This window comes from Taudactylus pleione, unplaced genomic scaffold (assembly GCF_031769625.1).
Source record: "Taudactylus pleione unplaced genomic scaffold, aTauple2 ptg000129l, whole genome shotgun sequence".
NCBI classification, from domain to species: domain Eukaryota; kingdom Metazoa; phylum Chordata; class Amphibia; order Anura; family Myobatrachidae; genus Taudactylus; species Taudactylus pleione.
The window spans coordinates 1,708,580-1,732,187 of NW_028284531.1; the positions used below are offsets into that span (position 1 = coordinate 1,708,580).

At 45.0% G+C, this 23,608-nt stretch overlaps 1 protein-coding gene across 1 annotated transcript in view; it reads right to left on the minus strand.

Annotated features, from left to right (window-relative positions):
- Positions 1 to 23,608, minus strand: part of LOC148523583 (uncharacterized) — a 103,422-nt gene that overhangs the window by 78,450 nt on the left and 1,364 nt on the right. The window contains 1 exon segment of the mRNA XM_088472964.1: positions 7,646 to 7,777. Coding sequence (XP_088329090.1) covers positions 7,646 to 7,777 — 132 coding nt within the window.

Here is a 23,608-nt window from a genome sequence, read left to right on the forward strand (position 1 = left end):
CCTGTGATGTATAGAAATTACATTCAATCACCACTGTATATTGGATTCCTTGAACAACTGCTTCTTTGATTGATTCCCTGTAAAACTGATCAGCGATAACACCCGTGATGTATGAAGTTTGCATCTTGTACAGGTGCTCTGACAAGCAATCTTTTAAGGCCAGTGTGAAAGGAGCCTTGCAACACTATTCTGTGGCTGTTAACAATTATTTTGTTTGCTTCCTTTATCTCATGTATACCTGTTTTTTTTAGTTTTTGTGTATGAATACAAATAGGTAATCTAACCCCAGCCACGGACATATGCAGATAGCAGCATTTTAAGCTCCCAAAAGGCACAACATGTTAATAAAACGAACTAGGACACTATTACTGTATGGTGTATAAAATGAAGTAGGGCACTATTACAGTATGGTGCATAAAATGAACTAGGGCACTATTACTGTATGGTGCATAAAATGAACTAGGGCACTATTACTGTATGGTGCATAAAATGAAGAAAAGCACTATTACTCTATGGGCCTCATTCAGAGGCTCTCGCTGTTTGCGAGCGCTCACTCTGAATCAGGGCGTTTTTTTTTTATTCAGCCTCCAGGCTGCTCGCAAAGCTGTGGGTGACCACCCACAGTTAGTGCGAGCGGCCTGGCGATGGTCACGATAATCGTGACCACCGGGCTTGCGTCGAGACCCTGTGGGAGGGTCTCGGCTCCCGCAAGCCTGAGTGGACTTCCTGCTCTAATAGTGCAGGAAGTCCACTACTGACATCACGAGTGATGTCAGTAGGGCCACCCACAAACGGCAGGCGTTCCTAAGGGAACACCTGCATTTGTGCAGCCACCCCCCTCCCAGTCTACAAGACGGGGCGAGCTGTCAATCAACATCGACAGCCACCCCGTCTTGTAGTGAGCCCCGGAGCGATGGAGCTGCCGTCGCTCGTTGGGGCTCGCGAATGCGCACGCCAGAGGTGGTGCGTGCGCAGTGGGGGAAAATCGACCTGCTTGCGAGCGCAGTGCGCTCGCGAGCGGGTCTGAAATAGGCCCTATGTGCATAAAATGAAGTAGGGCACTATTACTGTATGGTGAATAAAATGAAGTAGGGGCAACCACAGTGGAGAGAGGTAGCTCTCTAGAATCACTGAAGGGGGCACCTTCAAAATATTGCTATGGGGCCCACAACGTTCTGGCTATACCCCTGCACCTATACAATCGTCGGACAGATCTTCCGATTTTCTGACCTGTTCCTGAGATATATATAGTAGTGTATACGCAGCTATGACCAAGTTTTATCTGGAGAAAACTTATCGCATCTGAAGATCTGGTTAAATGAGCGTCTTAATATTCATCATATGCGACGGTACAATGTTGGATAAACCTGGAAGTGTATACGACCGTTCTGACCGTTCAGTGCTCCTCCAGCAGCTAGCCAGATATCTGTATATAAGTGTGTATACAGAGTAACAATCTTTTTAGCATCTGGTTTAGAAAGATGAGGATAATGGATTCCAAGTTAGATTTTACAGGTTTGTACAAATTAATCTGCACATTGATCAGGACTTTAGATAGTAAGTTTAATCATAAGAAGAATAACATCTGAACATATGCGTATTTATAATGGGTGCAGCGTGTGCGGTGCAGGTCCAGGGGGTCCTGCACTGCACACACTGTATCCATAGTATACTACCCTCGCTCCAGCAAGCAGGTCCCTCCTCCTACGTGGCACCATCTTCCCAGTGATATCTTTAGGAAGGTGGCACTGCTCAGGAACAGCAAACGCTCTCTATCACTGGGAAGATGTCAGCGTAGAGAAGGGACCTGGTTGCCAGAGCGAGGTAAGATGTCTGATGGAGGGCCGGGGGTAAGCGCTGCTCAGATGTGGGGATCCGCTGCACATAGGCCCCCTCGGGTGTTAATATGCCCCAGAATCTGAAGCATGATTGTACAAATGTATATCTAGCTTTAGTCTTTTGTAAAATGAGTTGTAGAAAAAGTTTATGCCTGTTGATGACTGGTTGGCTTGTAATTGTAAGCTTTCTAAAAGAGACACATTATCATTAAGATATGTATTATTAATCTGGTTTGTACATTTTAATGGTACTTTAGAAAGAGTGAGGTCAAGATAGGCACTTTTGTGTTACATCCACTCACTTAGCCGGCTACTTTCTCTTCCTTTGATAGAGCCTGGCTGTACTGCCATTCACTTTCTTGCAGTATCATAATGGATTTATCTACATGATTCTCATGCTGTCACTTATGACATTGTCTATCTTTCTCCGCTGCTGGCTCCCTTACTGTATTTAGCAGCAACCATCTGAGTGACCTCTCTACGGAAGGATAAAATCTGCTTTGCCTTAAGGCAACATTTTTAAAAGCGACATCTGAGAGTAGTTATTTTGACCATTTCCCTTCTGCCTAACATTTCCAAAGACTAAATATATGATAGTTTCATCCTAGCATGACCAACTGAATACCTTTATTACAAAGTAAAATTTCATTTTGGTTTCTTAAAGGAGATGCATGACTTTCTAGAACGTCTTTGTTGTGCCTTGCATATTGTCAGAAAAATAATCGACTAACTTGTCTTCAATTACAAATCAAGTGTGTTTATTTTTTCACTTGTGTGTGATAATGGTACACAAGATTGTGACTTGATTTATATCATATAATTATATTACTCTAATAATTTTCTCATTTCAGGTAGCAGTGATGCTGTAGATGATGTTATGCATTCAATCAGCTTCAGGCATATAATCACATTGGACAAGGCGTTCGGTTTAATCTTATGTGACATAATCCTGCATTGCAGGGTGATCACTGCATAGCCTTTCTGAGCAATGGCAATAATTAAATACACCTAGAAGCCAATACTGGACTTCATATAAGCATGTAAATCCTATTTGCCTACTCTACCGGGACGGCCAGGAGCCTCCCGAAATATTGGGATTGTAAGGCAGGGGGTGGGGCCGCGATGATGCAATCGCACCAGAACGCCCCTGCACTGCCCACTTAAGCCGCCCCTTGGGGCACCGACCTGGCTGCCTCCTCCCTGAGGGGGCTGCCAGAAAGTCAGTAAGTATGATTAAATAAAGTACTTTTAAGTGTATAGTAAACACTTGTGTAATTATGATTTAATTGGTCTTTATGTGGAGGTAAGTTGACACGTTCTACAAAGTAATAAGAGTTAGAAATTAAGGGGCATATGTATCAAAGCTTGATGTGAGATAAAATTGTGTGATATATATCACCAACCAATCAGCTCCTAACTATCATTTTTTAAACACAGCCTGCAAAATGTAAGTTAGAAGCTGATTGGTTGGTCAGACACCTGCTTCTTGAAAAAGCCGTGTACCAACGGAAACGTGTCGAAGTTACAGGTGCCATCTAATCTGGAGCACCTATTTGCCATTCGTCCCACACCAGAGCGTTTGTTTTATCAGATTGCTGGAGCAAGCACATACAGCTTAATGGAGACCCTGCTTACGGAGGCCCAGGACTCACACGGGAGAGCAGCGGTCAGCTGACTATGACCGTCCGAAGCTGACTCCCCTGGTCCTCTACCCACGGCCCGGCATTCACACCGCACCCAGCAGCCGTTGGAATTACCAGGTTATACATTCAGACCGGAGTCTGATAAAGAGGACTGTATTGCAGTGAGTACCAAGGCATCTCTCCTATAAACTGCTACATCATTTTTTTTTCTAAAAAGGATTACTATTTCAGTACATCTGCGCTCTATTCAAATAGCTATGGAAAATATATTTACACTATGCCTTTTTGCTACAACCACCACTGGATACTTTATTTCTATTTGAGACTGCTACTTACTATACGGTTTTGCAATCAGCATTACTGAGGTTTCAATTAAAGCTTTTTTTGCTACCAGTTATTACCAGTCATCAAGCTCTCATATTATTGATATTATTGATTGTCAAGTGTTATCATTTATTCACTCCCGAGCATTCAGTTTTGTTTATGTGTATTTTATTAAATATATATATTTTTTATTAACGTTTTGGTTTTCACGATGTTTTAAGCACCTTTGCAGTATATCCCTGTTTTATATGCCCCTAAATGTCTGATCAGCGTAGATTTTTTAAATGCTGTGGCCCAGAACAGATATTAAGGATGAGACCTGTGATGAAGGTAAATATCCCAGGGTTAAATTGCAAACTTTGGACCCCCAGATTAACCCCTTCCTGTGCTGTTACTTTAGTAATGCTTCTTCCTTAACCAACAGTTACAAAGCAAAGCAGTGCACCTACAGGGGCTGATCCTGAATCTGACGCATCTTAGGACCCGGTCAGCCTTGTGCGCAGCTGTCGGGCTAGGCATTCATCAGTGGGGTCTAGCAGGGAGGGACCTGAAGTATTCCTCTCAGGTCACAATTATGGAGCAGTAGCCCATAGGCTACTATGGTCATCTGATGATGGCATTAGCTACCAGGTCCAAGCTTCACAATATAGCAGCCCACCTAGAAACCTACTCTATGGCGTTGCTTGTGTGATTGAAAATGGGGAACAGCAGCAGATAGCTCCAATATCTGCTGTGGTCTTCCCCACATACATTCCCAAGATGCTTGCAATTTGGCAATATCCCCCCAAAAAGTGGTGTTTATTGGGGTATCCTACAAATTTCTTTTGATGAATATACCTCTAAGATGTGTAAATTCTGTTTTCTCTTCAGTACTTGTTTCTGTGGCTGATTATTGTAAGTGTATCTACAGTAATGGTTCAGAGACAATGAAGCATTCCAATAAGCTTTGGGAAGCTGCATTTGACCAATAGACAGCAAGCTGGACAGCCTGGATCCAACGCTTAAACAGATGGCTGTCAAACAACGATTTAACAACTGAATAAAATACAGCATCTGATCAGTAAATCATTTTTTACCTTATTTACTGCTAAGTTAGAGAAGTAAGTTAAATCATATTTGTAACCTGAAGAGTCCTTCACTCATAAATATACATTACAAGCTTTAAGGAAATATAGAAAATGTCAGTACACAACTTAACTGTAACTTTGACATGAAGCATCAGCATTACATATGCAACAGCAAATAAACATCTGCTTTATACTGTAGCTGTTACACGTAAATGAAAACCTGGAGTTTAATTTACGGAATTTGCTTCTTTTTCTGTCATATATGTAGGTGCATGTCCTCATCAAAGTCACATTGCTTCATACTGTATGCATGGAAACATGCATCCTAAAATGTCCAGGGCTGGCAACAGAAATCTCGGGGCCCAGTACACTGATGTCTCTGGGGTCCCCACCTTCTCACCACCACCCCCGACCCCACACCCACACATCCCTCCCCTGCATGTGTGATATGTGAAGCATGATAATGTTAATTGAAAGATATGCCAGCCTTTAAATAAAGTAAAACTACACTATGACTTACCACACTGTCTCTCCGTCACTGATGATGCAGGCTGTAGTTTTTGTCTTCTTGATGACAGTGCTGTGGATGCCTCAGGGTTAGGAGGGATGGTGTCTGCAGCCAGCCACCCCAGGCCTCAGCCTCTCATTACCTTCCTCAAATTCAGCCTCTCATCACCATCCTGGCCCAAAAGCCCCTCGTCACCTTTTTCAGTCTCAGACCTTCATCACCATCCTCAGACCTCAGCACCTTCATAAGACCACCATCATCTTCCTCAGCCCCATCACCTTCTGCAGCCCCCAACCACCTTCACCTTCCTCAGCCCTTAACCTCCTTCACCTTCCTCAGCCCCCAAACCCCTTCATCTTCCTCAGCCCTCAGCCCTTATCACCTTCCTCCACCCCCTGCCCCATCCCCTATCACCCCAGTCCCTCACCACTGCAGCATGCCTGCCTGATAGGCAGGGATGAAGTGCAGCATTGTGACCTATGATGTCATGCTGCACGCATTGCTGATACTCCTGGCCTGGGCTGCGTCTGAGCCACCTGGAAGAGCCCAGTGTTGCCCAGGCCAGGCTACAAGGGAGATGGGCAGCGGGTATGGGTCCCAGCAGCTACAGCACTCTGGCTGGAGCAGTGGTGTCCACCCTCTGTGACCCTGTTTCGTACCTGTCTGGGCCTTGGGGCCCCTCTGGACCTCAGGGCCCCAAGTTCCTCCCTGTCGCAAGGCCTGAAAATATGATCAAGAAATGACATGGTGTGAAAACGGGATGTAGTTACATTACTTACCATCTGGATGCCAGCTGATGAAATCCCGGCCCCGGAATCCTGAACCACGGACAGAAGACTGGCACCGGAATCCTGACATGAGTGGAGATGCTGACGCTGGGATCTCAACAGCTGGCATCCCAATTGTAAGTACAGGTTAGGTTTAGGCACCCCGGGGGAGTTAGGGTTAGGCTACAGGAGGTGGGAGGTTAGGGTTAGGTTACGGACAGGGGGTTAGGGTTAGGCACCCCTGGGGGAGAAGGGGGTTAGGTTTAGGCACTAACCGGGAGCAGGGCCAGCTCCAGTAGGAGCCTTGTCCTGTGCCCCGAACCAGATGCAGGTGCCTGTTGTCTCTGAGCGCGACTGGAAAGTGGTCATTGGCCTAATTTACATAGGCCATATCCCCTAAATGATGTTATTTGGGGATGTGCCCACATAGCATACCTCCCGTGTAACATTAGGCTGGGGGCAAACCCAGCACTCCATCACTAGCTGGACTGCCCCCAGCCCTCTCCCTGCACTGAATGGATGCTGCGTGCATGCATGCAGCATCCATTCAGCTTCTCCGAGGTCCGGCACCAATGCGGTGGTGGGGGTGCCCAACCTCCCGACCACACATGGGACACTTCAACCCACGGGTGGAACAGTGGGACAGTGCCCGAAAAGTGGGACTGTCCTGCTGAAATCAGGATGGTTTGGAGGGGTGCTTAGTCTATGGGGTGGCGCCCTTGCTTGATCGCAGTGGTCGAACATGCCTCGAGCTGGCCCTGACTGGGAGGGTTAAGGTGCAGGGTTGGGATGCTTAGGGTGCAGAAAAGAAGGGTTAGGGTTAGAGGGTGAAGGGGAGAGGGTTAGGTTTAGGCACTAACTGGGAGGGTTAGGGTGCAGGGTACGGAGGGTTAGGGTGCAGTAAAGAAGGGTTAGGGTTGGAGGGTGTAGGGGAAGGGTTAGCAACCCTATGTATGCCCTGTCAGGATTCTCAGCATCAGGATTCCACTGTCAGTCTCCTGAAAGCTGGCATCCCGAGTGTCGGGCTCCCATACCCAACCCGTGAAAACATAACATAGAGCACGGAGTGTGTGCTAGGCTAAATAATTTAGTAACTGTGAATTTGTTCTTGTTGTTACCTCTGGTATTTCAAGTAAAGCTTAATAATCTCAGTTAATACAATGTTGTCTTTTCAAACTATTATGTCTTTTCAAACTACTATTATTTCATAATGTTTTTTACATTGTGTTTGTCCAGGTAGAACATTTGGATTTTCAGTAGGTAGTTTACCAGATGCCTTGAGCAATATGACTGTTAATGGGAAATACACAGTCGGTTGTCAGACTCTGTATTAACAAAGCACTCTTGGCATTGGAATTTGCATCTTGAAATTGTTGTAAGCCATTTGGTCACTGATACGTATTTGTGTATAGCTGAAGACAACAAGCTGTTTGCATTAATTAGCTATCAAAGCATATTGCTGGATGGGGATTTGTTTGCCTTTGACATCAAGACAGACCTTGATAATTGAAGCTGCAGATGATCCTGGGTTTTGATTTGCTGCCTGTGTATGAGTGTGAACTTCCAAACCCATCTGCCCATTGAACCATCTGCAAACACCACACAAAGGCAGCTGGTAAGAAAGCACAGTCTAAAGAAACACAATATTGAAACAGTTGCACATTGTCATCAGTGAGTTAAGGGCTTAGGCAGGATATCTTTTATCAGGAAACAAACTTAAAACAAATCTTTTCTGGCTTATGTCGGATATTAAAAGGAAATTCAATACACTGCAATATATGGGCATTATTTAAACAGAAACTACAGTATAGTTTATGTCTCAGAGAGAACTTTATTCTTCTGCATGTCTAAATTAGACATTCTCAAACTCGGTCCTCAGGATCCCAAACAGTTCATGTTTAACAGATTTCCTTACAGAATCACAAGTGCAATAATTAGCTCCACTTTTAAAATGTGTCAGTGAGTAATGAATACACCTGTGCACCTGCTAGGTTACCTGGAAATTGTGAACTGTTTGGAGTCCTGACTTGAACCAAATTTGAGAACCACTGGTCTAAGGTGTCTATTAGCTTAGGGACTCATTCAACTTTGTTTGCAAACACGATGGTTTGGGAACAACTGCGATGGTGGCCGATCAATGCATGTGCAGGATCTGTACTGCGCATGTGACGATCAGTGTCTGTGATGGCAGTCCCAGTGCCCCCTAAGCTACAGCATGACTAACATGATATGGCCTTTGTGTTTGATGGCAGAGTAAGGGCAGTGATGGCCAGTGTCCCAGAAAATGGGAGCATGACTGCCCCAATTTCTGGGTGTGCCAAGGCCAGTATCTACGACTTTCCATCCAGCTTCACTGCCCCGACAGTGTGAAAACAACAGCCGTCCTGAGTAACTTGAGGGTTACTTCGATGGTCGAGGTTCGCCCAGTTGATCTGATGTTGTGTCCTCGGATGCAGCAGCGCATAACAGAAGGCAGCAGGAGGTGTCTATTTACACAAGATGCCTTCTGCAGCATTAGCATAATATTGAATCGCCACTGCATTCTAAGACGCAGCAGCGATGCGATTAGTGCACATCTCTGATCAGGCCCTGAGACCCATCCAAAAAGAGTTTCAATCACTGCAAATATTTATCAAATAAAAAGTTACTGGGACATATGAGCTTTGCACAGATCTCTGCTGACAGTGGCCAGCTACAGTGTTACTACGTGCCAGGCCAGTTAGGTGCCAAGGAGCACATGCACGTCCTTATGGTATCCCTATACTGTCTGTACACTATTGTAGGTCTCAACAGCAGAATGGGAACTTGCCATAGCTCACTGGGGACATGGCCACATTCCCTCCCCGGTGGGCATATTTTTAAGACAAATGCCATGTTTTATACCATACACTGTGGTTACACATGCCTCTCTAGCATGCAGTACTGCAGCAACTTCCACCCTCCTGCAAATCGGGACAATCATAGTTCCACAGGACAGTTCTCCAGAACCGAAACTGTCTGACGAAAAGTTGTACAGTTGGGTGGTATACACTTGTTACTTGCGGAGCAGATGTGCAGCATATGTTAGTGATGTATAGCTGGATGCTTCTAGAGTGTATATAATAAATAGATAATGTCTACAATTTTACTGTACTATTTAGGTATATTTTGCAAATGTAATCACTAAAAAGAATTTCTCAATTTGGATTCACCACATTTTGGGGCTCAATGCAGAACTGAACTTGTTCCTATTTGAAAAGCCTATCTTCCTGTCTATTTCTCATGCTCAAGAAACAAGGAAGTGTGGCCGAGGCACAGCAGACATACACACTTCAGAAACATATTAAATTTATACTTGACTACTCTCCCGGATTGTCCGGGAGGCTCCCAAAAATCGAGTGGTGTTCCCATCCATTTGGAAGAGTGAGAAAGTCTCCCAGATCCACCCACGACCTGACTGCCTATTATCCAAGTTGAGTTGGTGGTACACGCAGCAAATATTGCTATTCGTATTGATTATGGTCATTGTGGCTCTGCCCCCTACTTCTCAATGACTGTAATCATGATATAATATAGCAGGGGCGGGGCCACAATAATGCAATTACGTTGTCACGCCCCCAGCACCACCCATCTCTGCTGCAGAATGCTCCCTGCAGTGCCGATGTGGCTGCACCCTCTTGAAGCAGGCATCCCACAGGTTGGCAACTATGATACATTTGCATCTGAAGGGATATAACAGGACAGTACATTAGCTGAGTTTTCTCCCAATGTTCAGAAAAGGCATGTCGATGGAACTGTGGGCCTGATTCAGAGCCGGACACTCTTGAAGAGCGCTCGCTCTGAATCAGGGTGTTTTTTTTTTTTTTCGTTGTTGCGGCCTCCTGGCTGCTTGCTAAGCTGTGGGTGACCACCCACAGATTTTGCGAGCGGCCAGGTGATGGTCGCGACCATCGGGGCTTGCGACGAGACCCTTGTGGTAGGGTCTCATCCGTCGCAAGCCCCAGAGAGCTTCCTGCTCTAACAGAGCAGGAAGCTCTCCACTGACATCACTGGTGATGTCAGTGGTGCCTCCCACAAATGGCAGACATTCCTTCGGGAACGCCACCATTTGTGTAGCCACCCCCCCCTCCCCGCCTGCAAAACGGGGTGAGCTGTCGATCAACATTGATAGCCGCCCCATTTGAAGTGAGCCCCGGAGTGAGAGAATTTCTCTCTCGCTCTGGGGCTTGCGCATGCACAGTACCCCACCATCGACCCGCTTGCGAGCACTATGGGTCCGAATCAGGTCCTGTGTACTTTGCAGACCATTTTTGCTGGTTTTGGTTCTAATTCATCAGCCTATTTTGATTTTGCCAAACAGCCGTGACTGGTTTTGGTTTTTTGATTTTTTTCCAAATATTGGCAAAAAAATCTAAAATCATATAATTTTAGCCTTTTTTGTTCCTAGAGTATTATTCATCTCAATAACATTAATTTCCAGTAAATTTTGACCACCTTACAATATTTTTTTCAGTATTCAATTTTACAACTGGGTGAGAGCTGTCATACTTGCTTCCCCTTGCAAAGGATTGTTTCACAGTCATTTTTTTTTTTTTTAAATAGTAGTCTTCTTGGTTCCCTTCTGGGATGAAGATCCATCCCCAGCAGCAGCAGCAGCAGCAGCAGCAGCAGCAAGGATTCTTCTGATGAATCCTGGATAGGAAAGGAGTCACCTAGTTTTTAGAATTCAGTTTTAGAAGAGATGTTGCCAATAGCAACCAATCAGATTCTAGCTATCATCTTCGAGAAGGTTGCTAGTTAAATGTTAAGTAGAATCAGATTAGTTGCTATGGGCAACATCTCTTCTAAAACTCACTTCTAAAACTCTCAGTTTAGTAAATTTACCCCCTAGCCTTAACAAATTGGATGCAGGACTACCTCTGATCATTATTGTGGATTTTGAGGATGAAGGGTTTGGTGGTAGAGACTGCAGGTGCTGGTCTAGTTGAACTTGAGAGAAGGGAGCTAGCTGATGCTGTACTGTTTGTTGTTATTTTTTTAGCACAAGTTTCTGATGTTGTCAAAAACTTCCTAGATGGTCTACATGCCTACCTCTACTTATTGTGGTTTAACAAATGCTACAGATAGCTTAACAATTGTTGTCAGGATTTCGGTAAAAATAATTCCACATATAAGAGGTGCATTTGTTGGTCCTATGCCCAGGCATGACAATAACCTTCATCTTATCATTGCCAAGAGCTTCTTTCACTGGTGCCTGACCTTCACAAACAACAATTTCATCCTCATTAGTGCCGACGTCAACTACACAAATATCCCCCTCATCCTCTTTTACTTCTTGGTGGCATCCTCAATTTCTATGCCATCAGCTACATTTGTGCTGGTTATCCTCACATTTGCAAAGAGAGCAGAAATGTTGGAAGGCCGCTTCTCTGCAAGTACAACAGTATCTGAAAGGTCAGGCTCACACATCACACTTGTGGGCACGCTTAGACTCCTCAGGGATATATGACATTCCTGTTTCTGTATGCACAGTTTGTACTACTGCCTTAGTCATTTTAATTTTTTTACACCTTTTCTACACTCTGCGTGATAAGGTCTTGCATCATCATGAGAGACAGAGGAAGCTGCCTCACTGACACTTGCAGAACCATCACTCATGTATAAAGGCCAAGACCTTAGTATTTCTTTGCCACTGCGTGTGGTGAATGGCATGTTGGCAATTTTATGTTTTTCTGCACCACTTTCCCTTTATTAGATGTGTTTTTTTATTTAGCACTGTATATTGTTTTTCATTTCAGATATTTTAGATGCCCTGACTTAGACCCTCAATGCCCTTGAGCATCGGCTTTAGTAGATGACGTTGAAGGACTAGCATCGGCATCATGACTGTTGGCAGCAGCTTCAGCGACAGTATTTGGTTGCTCTTCTTCAAACATTAGCATTAGTATTAATCTTTTACACACAGCATTCATTTTGTTTAGCAATTACATAAAATATGACATCAAAATAAACATAAACTAGAATCCAAAATGTACAAACCTATATTTATAATTGAATGGGGCACTGTTACAGTATGAACATTGGTTTAGTGATTACTGTAGAATAAAATGGCTGCAAACCTTAGCTACCAATCAGGATTTTTATTTTGCATTTAACTGATAAAATGTTTTGGTGTTTGTTGAAACTTTATAACTGAATGACTTTTCTGAGTGCTCTTAATTGAAACTTATTCTGGGAGTTACAATCTAGGAGGCAGTGAAAGTTCTGCAGATAATAACTGGAACTTGATCTATGTTTGTGTACTCAGCACTTGGAAGAAGCACTATGGAGAAAAATTAGCTAATAGAACACAATATTTCTTCAGGTGCAGACTCCTTGTGAATTTTATTGTACTTAATAAGCACACAAATTTCTATATTAAATTATAATTTTCAAATTGCATCAATTGCAACCTTGTTTCTATAATTGATCTTGCCATATTGGTGTTAAGTATATTTTATTATGCTGCCATGACTCAACAGATACTCATATTCAGGATTAACAATTACAGTAGATTTATTTTTGCATCACAAAAAAATAAAAAAATATAAAATTATTACAGTAGTTCTTCAGCATCATTAGTATGTAACTGAAGATTATTTATCTCAATAAATCACCCAGTATATTTTTAGTTTGAATGTGCATTAAGGGCTTGAGTCAGAGATTTTTGTTAAGATGATTTTTTCACAGATGGAGCGATTGTTTGCTACTGCGCAATAGCGGCAGCAATTTATTGCGATTACACTCATTTAGAGGAACCAATCACAAAGTGAATGACAAGCAGTCAGTGTTTGGGGGTGGTGATTAGAAATAAATGCTAATGTGTCTAACAGTTTAAATGGTATTTCATGGATAAATTAGCCATTGTGATTACCTTCACAGCATGAGAGCTCTCTGCGTATCAGGAGAGCAGCAGTGCTTGCGGATGGTTAACTTTGACCAGGGCCATCATCAGGGGGGGACAGCCAGAGCTCCTGTACCGGGCCCAACAGCTGAGGGGGCCCGGCAGCAGGCAGAGTTAATTGATACATTTTTGCACTAATACAAAGAAGCGCAAGCTACTAGTGCTTCCTGGAGTTATATGGATGACTCATCACAGAGTTAAACTGTGTGTGATAAGTCATTCATTAATTAACTCAGCCAGCACTAGCAGCACACAAACTAGTGTTAGATGATTCATTTCCCAACACTGCAGACCTGTGATTGACATTGAAGCCTGGACTCCCTGGAGGTCAGGTGTTTTGTCAGGCACACACAGCCCAAAAAGAGTACTCCCTTCTCACTTTGTGTTTCTGTAAGCTCTATGGGTCTCATTCAGACCCGCTCGTGAGCGCAGGACGCTCTCAAGCGGGTAGATGGTACATAAATGCGCATGCGCATGACGGAGGGAGCCCCATCGTGCGCATGCACGAGACCCGGATAGCGACAGCCAAGCTGTTGCTCCGGGTCTCGCACCAAAGGGGGCGTGCTGTCAATGGTGAGTGACAGCACGCCGCCATTGGTGGGCGTGCCGGGGGCATGGCTGCCAGACGGAGGCGTTCCCATGGGAACGCCTACCGTCTGGGTCCGGCCCCACTGACATCACTAGTGATGTCAGTGGCAGTGATTCTGGCTCCGATAGAGCCAAAATCACTCCAGGGTTTGCGGCAGTGAGACCCTACCGCAGGGTCTCATCGCAAGCCCGATGGTCGCGATGGTCTTGACCATTGCGACCATCATCATGGACGCTTGCATAAGCTGTGGGTGGTCACCCACAGCTATGCGAGCATCCTAGAGGCCGCTCTATTTTTAAGTAGAAGGGCCCAGATTCAGAGCGAGCTCTCTGGTCAGAGCGTCCGGCTCTGAATCATGCCCAATGTTCCCTCCCTACCACCTTGATGTCCGTCTGTCCCCATCTCTATCCCCTGCCTGTACTCTGTACTTTTCTCTACAATTGTAGTGTAGTATGTGTGCTTCCGCCCCTCCCCCCTCTTCCACCCCACCACATGAGTGCTTCTGCCTCCCATCCCACATCCCATTTCCCCTTTCACACTTCCTATGTGTGCCTTTGACCCCTTCTGCTCCCATGTGTGTCTGTGCCTGATACTACACTCCCCATGTGTGCCTCTGCCCCCTTCTACCTCTATGTATCTCTGCCTGACACTACATCCCTATGTGTGCCCCTGCCCCCTTCTACCCCTATGTGTCTCTGCCTGACACTAAACTCCCCATGTGTGCCTCTGCCCCCTTCTACCCCTATGTGTCTCTGCCTGCCACTACACTCCCCATGTGTGCCTCTGCCCCCTTCTACCCCATGTGTGTCTCTGCCTGACACTACACTCCCCATGTGTCCCGCTGCCCCCTTCTATCCCTATGTGTCTCTGCCTGACACTGCCCTCCCCATGTGTCCCTATGCCCCCTTCTACCCCTATGTGTCTCTGCCTGACACTACACTCCCCATGTGTCCCTCTGCCCCCTTCTACCCCTATGTGTCTTTGCCTGACACTACATCCCTATGTGTGCCTCTGCCCCCTTCTACCACTATGTGTCTCTGCCTGACACTACATCCGTATGTGTACCTCTGCCCCCTTCTACCCTTATGTGTCTCTGCCAGACACTACACTCCCCAAGTGTGCCTCTGCCCCCTTCTACCACTATGTGTCTCTGCCTGACACTACACTCCCCATGTGTCCCTCTGCCCCCATCTATCCCTATGTGTCTCTGCCTGACACTACATCCCTATGTGTGCCTCTGCCCCCTTCTACCCCTATGTGTCTCTGCCTGACACTACATCCCTATGTGTGCCGCTGCCCCCTTCCACCACTATGTGTCTCTGCCTGACACTATATCCCTATGTGTGCCTCTGCCCCTTCTACCCCTATGTGTTTCTGCCTGACACTACACTCCCCATGAGTGTCTCTGCCCCCTTCTACCCCCATGTGTCTCTGCCTGACACTACACTCCCCATGTGTGCCTCTGCCCCCTTCTACCCCTATGTGTCTCTGCCTGACGCTACACTCCCCATGTGTGACTCTGCCCCCTTCTACCAATATGTGTCTCTGCCTGACACTACACTCCCCATGTGTGCCTCTGCCCCCTTCTACCACTATGTGTCTCTGCCTGACACTACACTCCCCATGTGTCCCTCTGCCCCTTCTTCCCCTATGTGTCTGTGCCTGACACTACACTCCCCATGTGTGCCTCTGCCCCCTTCTACCACTATGTGTCTCTTCCTGACACTACACTCCCCATGTGTCCCTCTGCCCCCTTCCACCCCTATGTGTCTGTGCCTGACACTACACTCCGCATGTGTCCCTCTGCCCCTTCTACCACTATGTGTCTCTGCCTGACACTACACTCCCCATGTGTCCCTCTGCCCCCTTCTACCACTATGTGTCTCTACCTGACACTACACTCCCCATGTGTGCCTCTGCCCCCATCTACCACTATGTGTCTCTGCCTGCCACTACACTCCCCATGTGTGCCTCTGCCCCCTTCTACCCCTATGTGTCTCTGCCTGACACTACATCCCTATGTGTGCCTCTGCCCCCTTCTACCCCTATGTGTCTCTGCCTGACACTACATCCCTATGTGTGCCTCTGCCCCCTTCTATCCCTATGTGTCTCGGCCTGACACTACACTCCCCATGTGTCCCTCTGCCCCCTTCTACCCCTATGTGTCTCTGCCTGACATTACACTCCCCATGTGTCCCTCTGCCCCCTTCTATCCCTATGTGTCTCTGCCTGATACTACATCCCTATGTGTGCCTCTGCCCCTTCTACCCCTATGTGTCTCTGCCTGACACTACATCCCTATGTGTGCCTCTGCCCCCTTCTAACCCTATGTGTCTCTGCCTGACGCTACACTCCCCATGTGTCCCTCTGCCCCCTTCTACCACTATGTGTCTGTGCCTGACATTACACTCCCCATGTGTGCCTCTGCCCCCTTCTACCCCTATGTGTCTGTGCCTGACACTACACTCCCCATGTGTACCTTTTCCCCCCTTCTACCACTATGTGTCTCTGCCTGACGCTACACTCCCCATGTGTGCCTCTGCCCCCTTCTACCCCTATGTGTCTCTGCCTGACACTACATCCCTATGTGTGCCTCTGCCCCCTTCTACCACTATGTGTCACTGCCTGACACAACATCCCTATGTGTGCCTCTGTCCCCTTCAACCCCCATGTATGCCTCTGCCTGACACTATACTCTTCATGTGTGCCTCTGCCCCCTTCTACCACTATGTGTCTCTGCCTGACACTACATCCCTATGTGTGCCTCTGCCCCCTTCTACCCCTATGTGTCTCTGCCTGACACTACACTCCACATGTGTGCCTCTGCCCCCTTCTACCATTATGTATTTCTGCCTGCCACTACTCTCCCCATGTGTGCCTCTGCCCCCTTCTACCACTATGTGTCTCTGCCTGCCACTACACTCCCCATGTGTGCCTCTGCCCCCTTCTACCACTATGTGTCTCTGCCTGACACTACACTCCCCATGAGTGTCTCTGCCCCCTTCTACCCCTATGTGTCTCTGCCTGACACTACATCCCTATGTGTGCCTCTACCCCGTTCTACCCCTATGTGTCTCTGCCTGACACTACACTCCCCATGAGTGTCTCTGCCCCCTTCTACCCCCATGTGTGTCTCTGCCTGACACTACACTCCCCATGTGTGCATCTGCCCCCTTCTACCCCTATGTGTCTCTGCCTGATGCTACACTCCCCATTGGTGCCTCTGCCCCCTTCTACCCCTATGTGTCTCTGCCTGACACTACACTCCCCATGGGTGCCTCTGCCCCCTTCTACCCCTATGTGTCTCTGCCTGATGCTGCCCTCCCCATGGGTGCCTCTGCCCGTTCTACCCCTATTTGTCTGTGCCTGAAACTACACTCGCCATGAGTGTCTCTGCCCCCTTCTACCCCAATGTATGTCTCTGCCTGACACTACATCCCCATGTGTGCCTATGCACTCTTTCCAAACCATTTGGGTGCCTCTTCCCCTCATCCACTCCTTTTATGTGCCACTGACCCCTGTCACTTGCTTTCCTCCTCTGTGTCACATTCCAGGCCTGGCCAATTTGTGGTTCTCCAGCTGTTGTGAAACTACAAGTCCCAGCATAACGTCCCACTGATCAGCTGTTAAAGCAAGTTGGGACTTGTAGTTTCTCAACATCTGGAAAGTTGTTCAGGCCTGCATTATCCCATCTTTCTCCCTATCCCATCTGTTCACCTACTTTCTTCTCCTATCTGCCCTAACCATTTACTTTCCTCTTATGCCACACCTTTCTACCCCCTCATCTTCCACTTCTCCACTCTTTGTCTTTCCATCCTAATCTTTTGAATGTACTACATAGAACCATGGCCGTCGGCTGGCGATCAGAAGACTCATGGAAGAAGGGAAGCACAACAAAGTTCAACTCCACATAATTGAATCTAAGGATGGCTGGTAAGTATAATTCTCACTCAGCACTCTAAGCTACACCTTTGTGGCCACCAGGCTTTGGATGAAAGGGGGCCCTGCATGATCCACTTGTACTGGGCCCCATGATTCCTGATGGCGGCCCTGACCTTGACCTACATGTTGTGTGATTGCCCGATGTGTGTGTCGATGGTACCGATGTTTACGCTGTTGCACGTCATCGGACAGATATGTTTGTTTATGTACTTTGTAAGGCGCTGCGCAACACTTGTGGCGCCATATAAATAAACAATAATAATAATAATATGAGAAGGCAGCAATAGGTGTCCCTATGCTCGGCTACGCTTTGGGAGGCATCATCATATTTTAGCAACTGCGATCCATGATAGAATGCAGTTGCGATTGCATTAACATACATGTCAGATTCAGGCCTTAAGTTTTTTAAGGCAAAGGTTTTGCAGTGTTTAAATACATATGCAAATATAGACAAATATAGATACTTATTGTAGACAGTATGCATATGCTTGTAGTAAATATACCAAATATTTGCACATATACCAAAGTGCATTTGTGCAGCCAGATCAGAATATGGGACTTGCAAGTCGTATCTCCAACTTGTTGGGACTAGTTATTAGATTATTATTTTAAAATGGTAACCCTGGAAACCGAAGAGGGGTAGAGATTTGGAATATATTGTGTATTCCTATATGTAGACCATTTTGATGTTTGAAAAATATAAAATTAAGAGTACTGTACATTTGAAGTTTTTTGAGGATGTGGTGGCAGTATAACATTATAATGTGTTAGTTTACCATAAGATACTGTATGAGTCTATCAATCTATTTAGGCTTAGTAACATAACATGCACGCTCCATATATCAAGTATGGGGAACGAATGTGGTATGTTAGGTCGACAGTTATCATGTCTAAATGCATCAGGTCAACATGAGAATATCAACACGATCTAATGAAAGTAACCATGACGAAATTCATCATGTCAACATGAATGTCATGTCAACATGATAGAATGATGACCTAACTTCCATGGTGGCCCAGCGGTCACTTACCTAGTCCCAATGGCTGCATCACGGCTTCCGTGACCGTCACTTCCAGCGAACCATGTTGACATTTTAGTGTTGACATTGTGGCATGGACATTATGAATGTTGACATGATAATTGTCAACAATGTGACTGGATCCCGTGGGGAACATCTTCTGTTACATGCAGCAGAGGTTGGCTCACACCATACAGTACCACACATCACAGGCTCTGTCTGGTCATCTCAGTAGATAATGGTCAACTACAGCATTCTAGAGCAGAAATGAGTAGGTGGCTTTGTGTTCCAGCTCCTGGCTTCAGGTAACAAGAGATATCTCTGTGGAGATCCTCCTCTTTCTATGTGCAGGTGTATTAAATTGAAATGTATGCAGAATGAAATAGGAGTTAGTGATAGTAATTCATTCAACTGTTATGATATCTCATCAAAAGTATTATTTTTGATTGCATCAGCATCGCCAAACTATTGTATGGGAAATATGTGATGCTGACAGCTGCCATCCAAATGCCTAAATAAAACATTTTTATTACCACCATAGCACCAAATAATTCTTGACAGAGCATGCTACTGGTTGGTATTCACAATGTCTTACTGAGCAGTAAACTCATATGGGTGTGGTATGACATGTCTATAATGTCCACATGGTCTGAATGTAAACATTTAGGATGTTGACATGTTCAGTATGTCGACAACTGACGTGGACATTCACAATGACGACACTGGCATTCCGTCGACCTATTCATTATGCCAACATTATGAATGTCGACACTCCTATTGAACCCTAAACTAATCACAGCCTTACCCTAAATACAACATACCCCTGCTCCAGTGATGTCCGGTGAAGTAAATGGCTGGGGAGGCACTGGCTAGTGTCAGAGCCAGATTTACAGAGGGTTCATGTGTGCATTATACTAAGGTGCAGCAGTATATAGTATTTTCAGTACCTCATCTGCCATACACTTTTTAATCCAGCGTTTTGCATATAAAAATGAATAGAATAATAATAATAAGATATTTATAATATTTTCTTTATTTTTTTATTATTATTTTAATAGTCAAAACTTTGGAGTATACCTGAGTATGACACGAAAGGCTCTGCCTCACCAGACCCTAACCTTAATTGCAGTAGAAATTCTCACCAAACAAGGTGGCAGCAGTGAGCGATGGAGGTCAGTCATCAAGGTGGCAGTGGTGTGCCAAGGAGGTCAGTCACCAAGGTGGCAGCGTTGTGCGATGGAGGTCAGTCACCAAGGTGGCAGCGGTGTGTGATGGAGGTCAGTCACCAAGGTGGCAGCAGTGAGCGATGGAGGTCAGTCACCAAGGTGGCAGCAGTGAGTGATGGAGGTCAGTCACCAAGGTGGCAGCGGTGTGCAATGGAGGTCAGTCACCAAGGTGGCATCAGTGAGTGATGGAGGTCAGTCATCAAGGTGGCAGCAGTGTGCAATGGAGGTCAGTCACCAAGGTGGCAGTGGTGTGCCATGTAGTGAGGGATTCACTCATCTCTACAAAACCTTCTACTGTATCCAGTGCTTTTTTTCTAATGTAACGATACTGAATTAGAACCTCTATACACTCCTTCCTATACCTTCTAATATTCTGCCTATACCTTCTAAGGATGATGCTAATTTGCGTACGCAGTCATACAGTAAATAAAGACTTCATACATAAAATCTGTGGTTCCAAAGCACAAAGTATTATTCAACTAAAAGTACAGTCAGTTACACGCTATTGATCCAGACACAATTCGGCGCAAAGGAATTATACAGACCCAAGTACAGTATACATATGCAGCGCATCCGGACCAGATGTTAGGCATCAGCAAGAAACCCCTCGTTAATCAGCATTCAGCACGAAGACTAAGACCCAGTGTTGGAGCACACATATTTATACCCCCCAGAAATAGACAACACAATAGAGAAGTTTGTTGCTGATGCCATTGGTTCCCAAGGGGGAATGCATCTGTTACAGAGCATTTATAGGCTGATTCAAATAGACCCAACCCAGCCTCTAACAACTGGGGGTCTCTGGATTCCCGCCTCATGCAACATCCTAACAGTTGTTCATATAATATACATTTTGTTGCTTGAAGTCTCTGCGGTCCATAAGTTGAGAATATATAATGCGATCTCCACGCCGATGATACCGGAATACTGTGGAAAGAGTACGCATCAGTACAAAACCAAACACGGCTTACTTATCATGTATAAAACCTTAGTTACCAAATAATCTTCATTTCATAGCATTTATACTAAATGAACAAACTTAAATCTTATACCTTAAAGCTTATGGAACCTTGTATGTGGATACGTAATGTGTGAGTATGCAGGGTTTGATATAAAGACGCTAGTTAACTTGGAGCAGATGCGTGCACATAAAGCTAATAAACAGCGTTTCATATAGGATCTTATGCATTCGCTAATATGCCACTAGTTAACAGTGCAATTGTGCATATTAATGTGTATATGAGAAATGGTGAAAGATGCAATCGCATTGTGCTAATAGTAATATCGCCATATGTACTTAATTGTGAGTTTATCTAAAATGGCGCTTGGGCTGCCATTCGCAAAATGGCGTCTTGCGATCTCATTTCAAAAATGGCGTCTTGCGGCCAGTCGCAAGATGGCGTCGCTGTGATTCAATTTTAAACTGATCTTGTCTCAGCCAATAATCCAGCTTCGATAGTCCACCCTTTGATAGCGAACAACATGCTATTACAATCTGATTTTAAAATATAATTTAGGCTTACATTTATATACTATTTATTTAGTGTTATTATGGGATGGCACAAGGTGGTTCTTAATCCATCAATAATGTGTCTCTGGGTGGGGACATAAAACTACTATTATACGCACACCGTGGATCTTGGAAGATCATGTGAAAGGTGTGGGGATGCACTAGTCTTATAAAGGCAGTCTTGAAGGGGAATTGAGACTTTACATTATCTGAGGTGTTTTAAAAATAACATTTCAATAATACATTCTATGCACGTCTAAATATAATACATTAAATGATGGTATTTCCTAGTTCAGGGTTGTAATGCAGTTCTATGTTTACCTCGGTATTCATATTGTCATTACTGATCACCATCATAGTTTCGTTCTTGCATTTTACTCTATTTTTACATTTTCCACACTTCAACACAATAGGAACACACCGGACACATATGCCAATTATTATGATGACAATCAGTATAAGGATCAAGAATTTGCCTATGCTAGCGATCACTTTCTGAACCCATTCCCCTAGACTTGAGAACCATTTCACTGGGTTCAGCCATGAAACCCATCCTTCTATCTTTTCCCCTACTTCAACCACTGAAGCGTTATGGTTCTTACGAAACTCCCATTTTAGCTGCAGAATTTCATCCATCTTCTGGTCTATCACCTTCTTGGGGTCGCTGGTATCATTGGTGACATAGGTGCAACATTTTACTCCAAATTGGGTGGCCAAAGTTATGCAATACCCTCCAGTAACAGCAGTTAAATAATTTAACACAAGCCTGTGTTAAACCAGTTCTTTCTTGTATGCTTGCAATTCTCTCCCTGTATACCTGAATGTGTCATCATATATCTCGGTGATATTATCTATCAATTTAGCAAGTTCCTGAATATATCTAAAATTTAATGTACCCCGAGCAATCCTGGTGGGATCCAGTGTGACTAAAACTTGAAAGCCAGTTGTCTCACTAATTAACTGAGTGGCTTTATGCACGTCACCAGGTATCATATTTCTTTTGCCTCAGTGTTGATATTGTGTGTGAAGATATGGTAATGGTGTGTTCTTATGTATACCAAGCATTTCAACATGTGTGAGGGTCATAACTTCTGGGACTACTCTTCCCAGGTAACACAAACCTTCGGAACTCGGGGAGAGCCACTTATACGCTTTTCTTCCACATATAAAATATACATTATCAGGGAGAACATAAGGGATGGTATGCATCATTATCATTAAGCACATTTCTCTTGCAAACAATCCTATTTCTGGGTCTTCCATCTGGTTCATGCAAGTCTCTGGCTGTATTATTTTAGCACAATAACCATTTGGCACCTTACCAATAATTTCTTTGGTGGAATTCAATGTATACCGATACCTAAAATGTTTCCCACCAGATTTAAATGAGCGTAACAGATCATGGTTTATGGACTCAGTATCAGCTATTTGTGAGAAGGTCATCATCTGATTATTCCCTGTCACTTCCCAACTCCCACTCCATCAGCACTCCCATCAGCTCCCATTTTCTCAATCGGTCTCCCATCACAGAAACTGGATATTCCCGAACCGACCAGGATGGTGAACATTCTAAAAGAGAATATGAAAATGAACACAGCAGGCACGTCCATTGTCACAACAAGACCCGCAAATTTCTTTTAGTTCAGGTATCTCACTACAACCTTTTCAATCCTCCCGGAACAAGCTCACGAGCGACAGGTCCACGCTATCAGCCTTGTCTCCAACTTGTTTCTCCACCGGTTGATTGACCTTTTTGCAGTGAGTGGAATGGACCCAGGTATCTCTCTCAGCCACCTTCAAAGATGTAGTACTTGTCAGCAGCACCTGGTACGGACCTTCCCACCGATCAGTCAAACAACCTGAACGCAAGAAATTTCTGATCATAACATATTCTCCTGGTTCAACATCATGACAGTTAGTTTCAGGCATATCATGGGACAACAATTTCAGTTTCTGCTACTGTTGCTTTAACTGCTTACTCATTGATATAAGATACTTTACAGTTACCTCGTTGTTACCCTTCAAGTCTTCCTGTGGACTTATAATCAAATGAGGTTGTCTACCGAACAGTATTTCAAATGGGGAAAGATTCAGAGGGGGTCTAGGAGTGGTCCTTATGCTATGTAGGACCAAAGGTAATGCTTCTGGTCATCCTAGTCAAATCTCTGCCATAATTTTACTTAACTTATTTTTAATAGTCCTGTTCATCCTCTCTACCTTGGCACTGGCTTGCGGTTGGTAGGGGGTATGAAG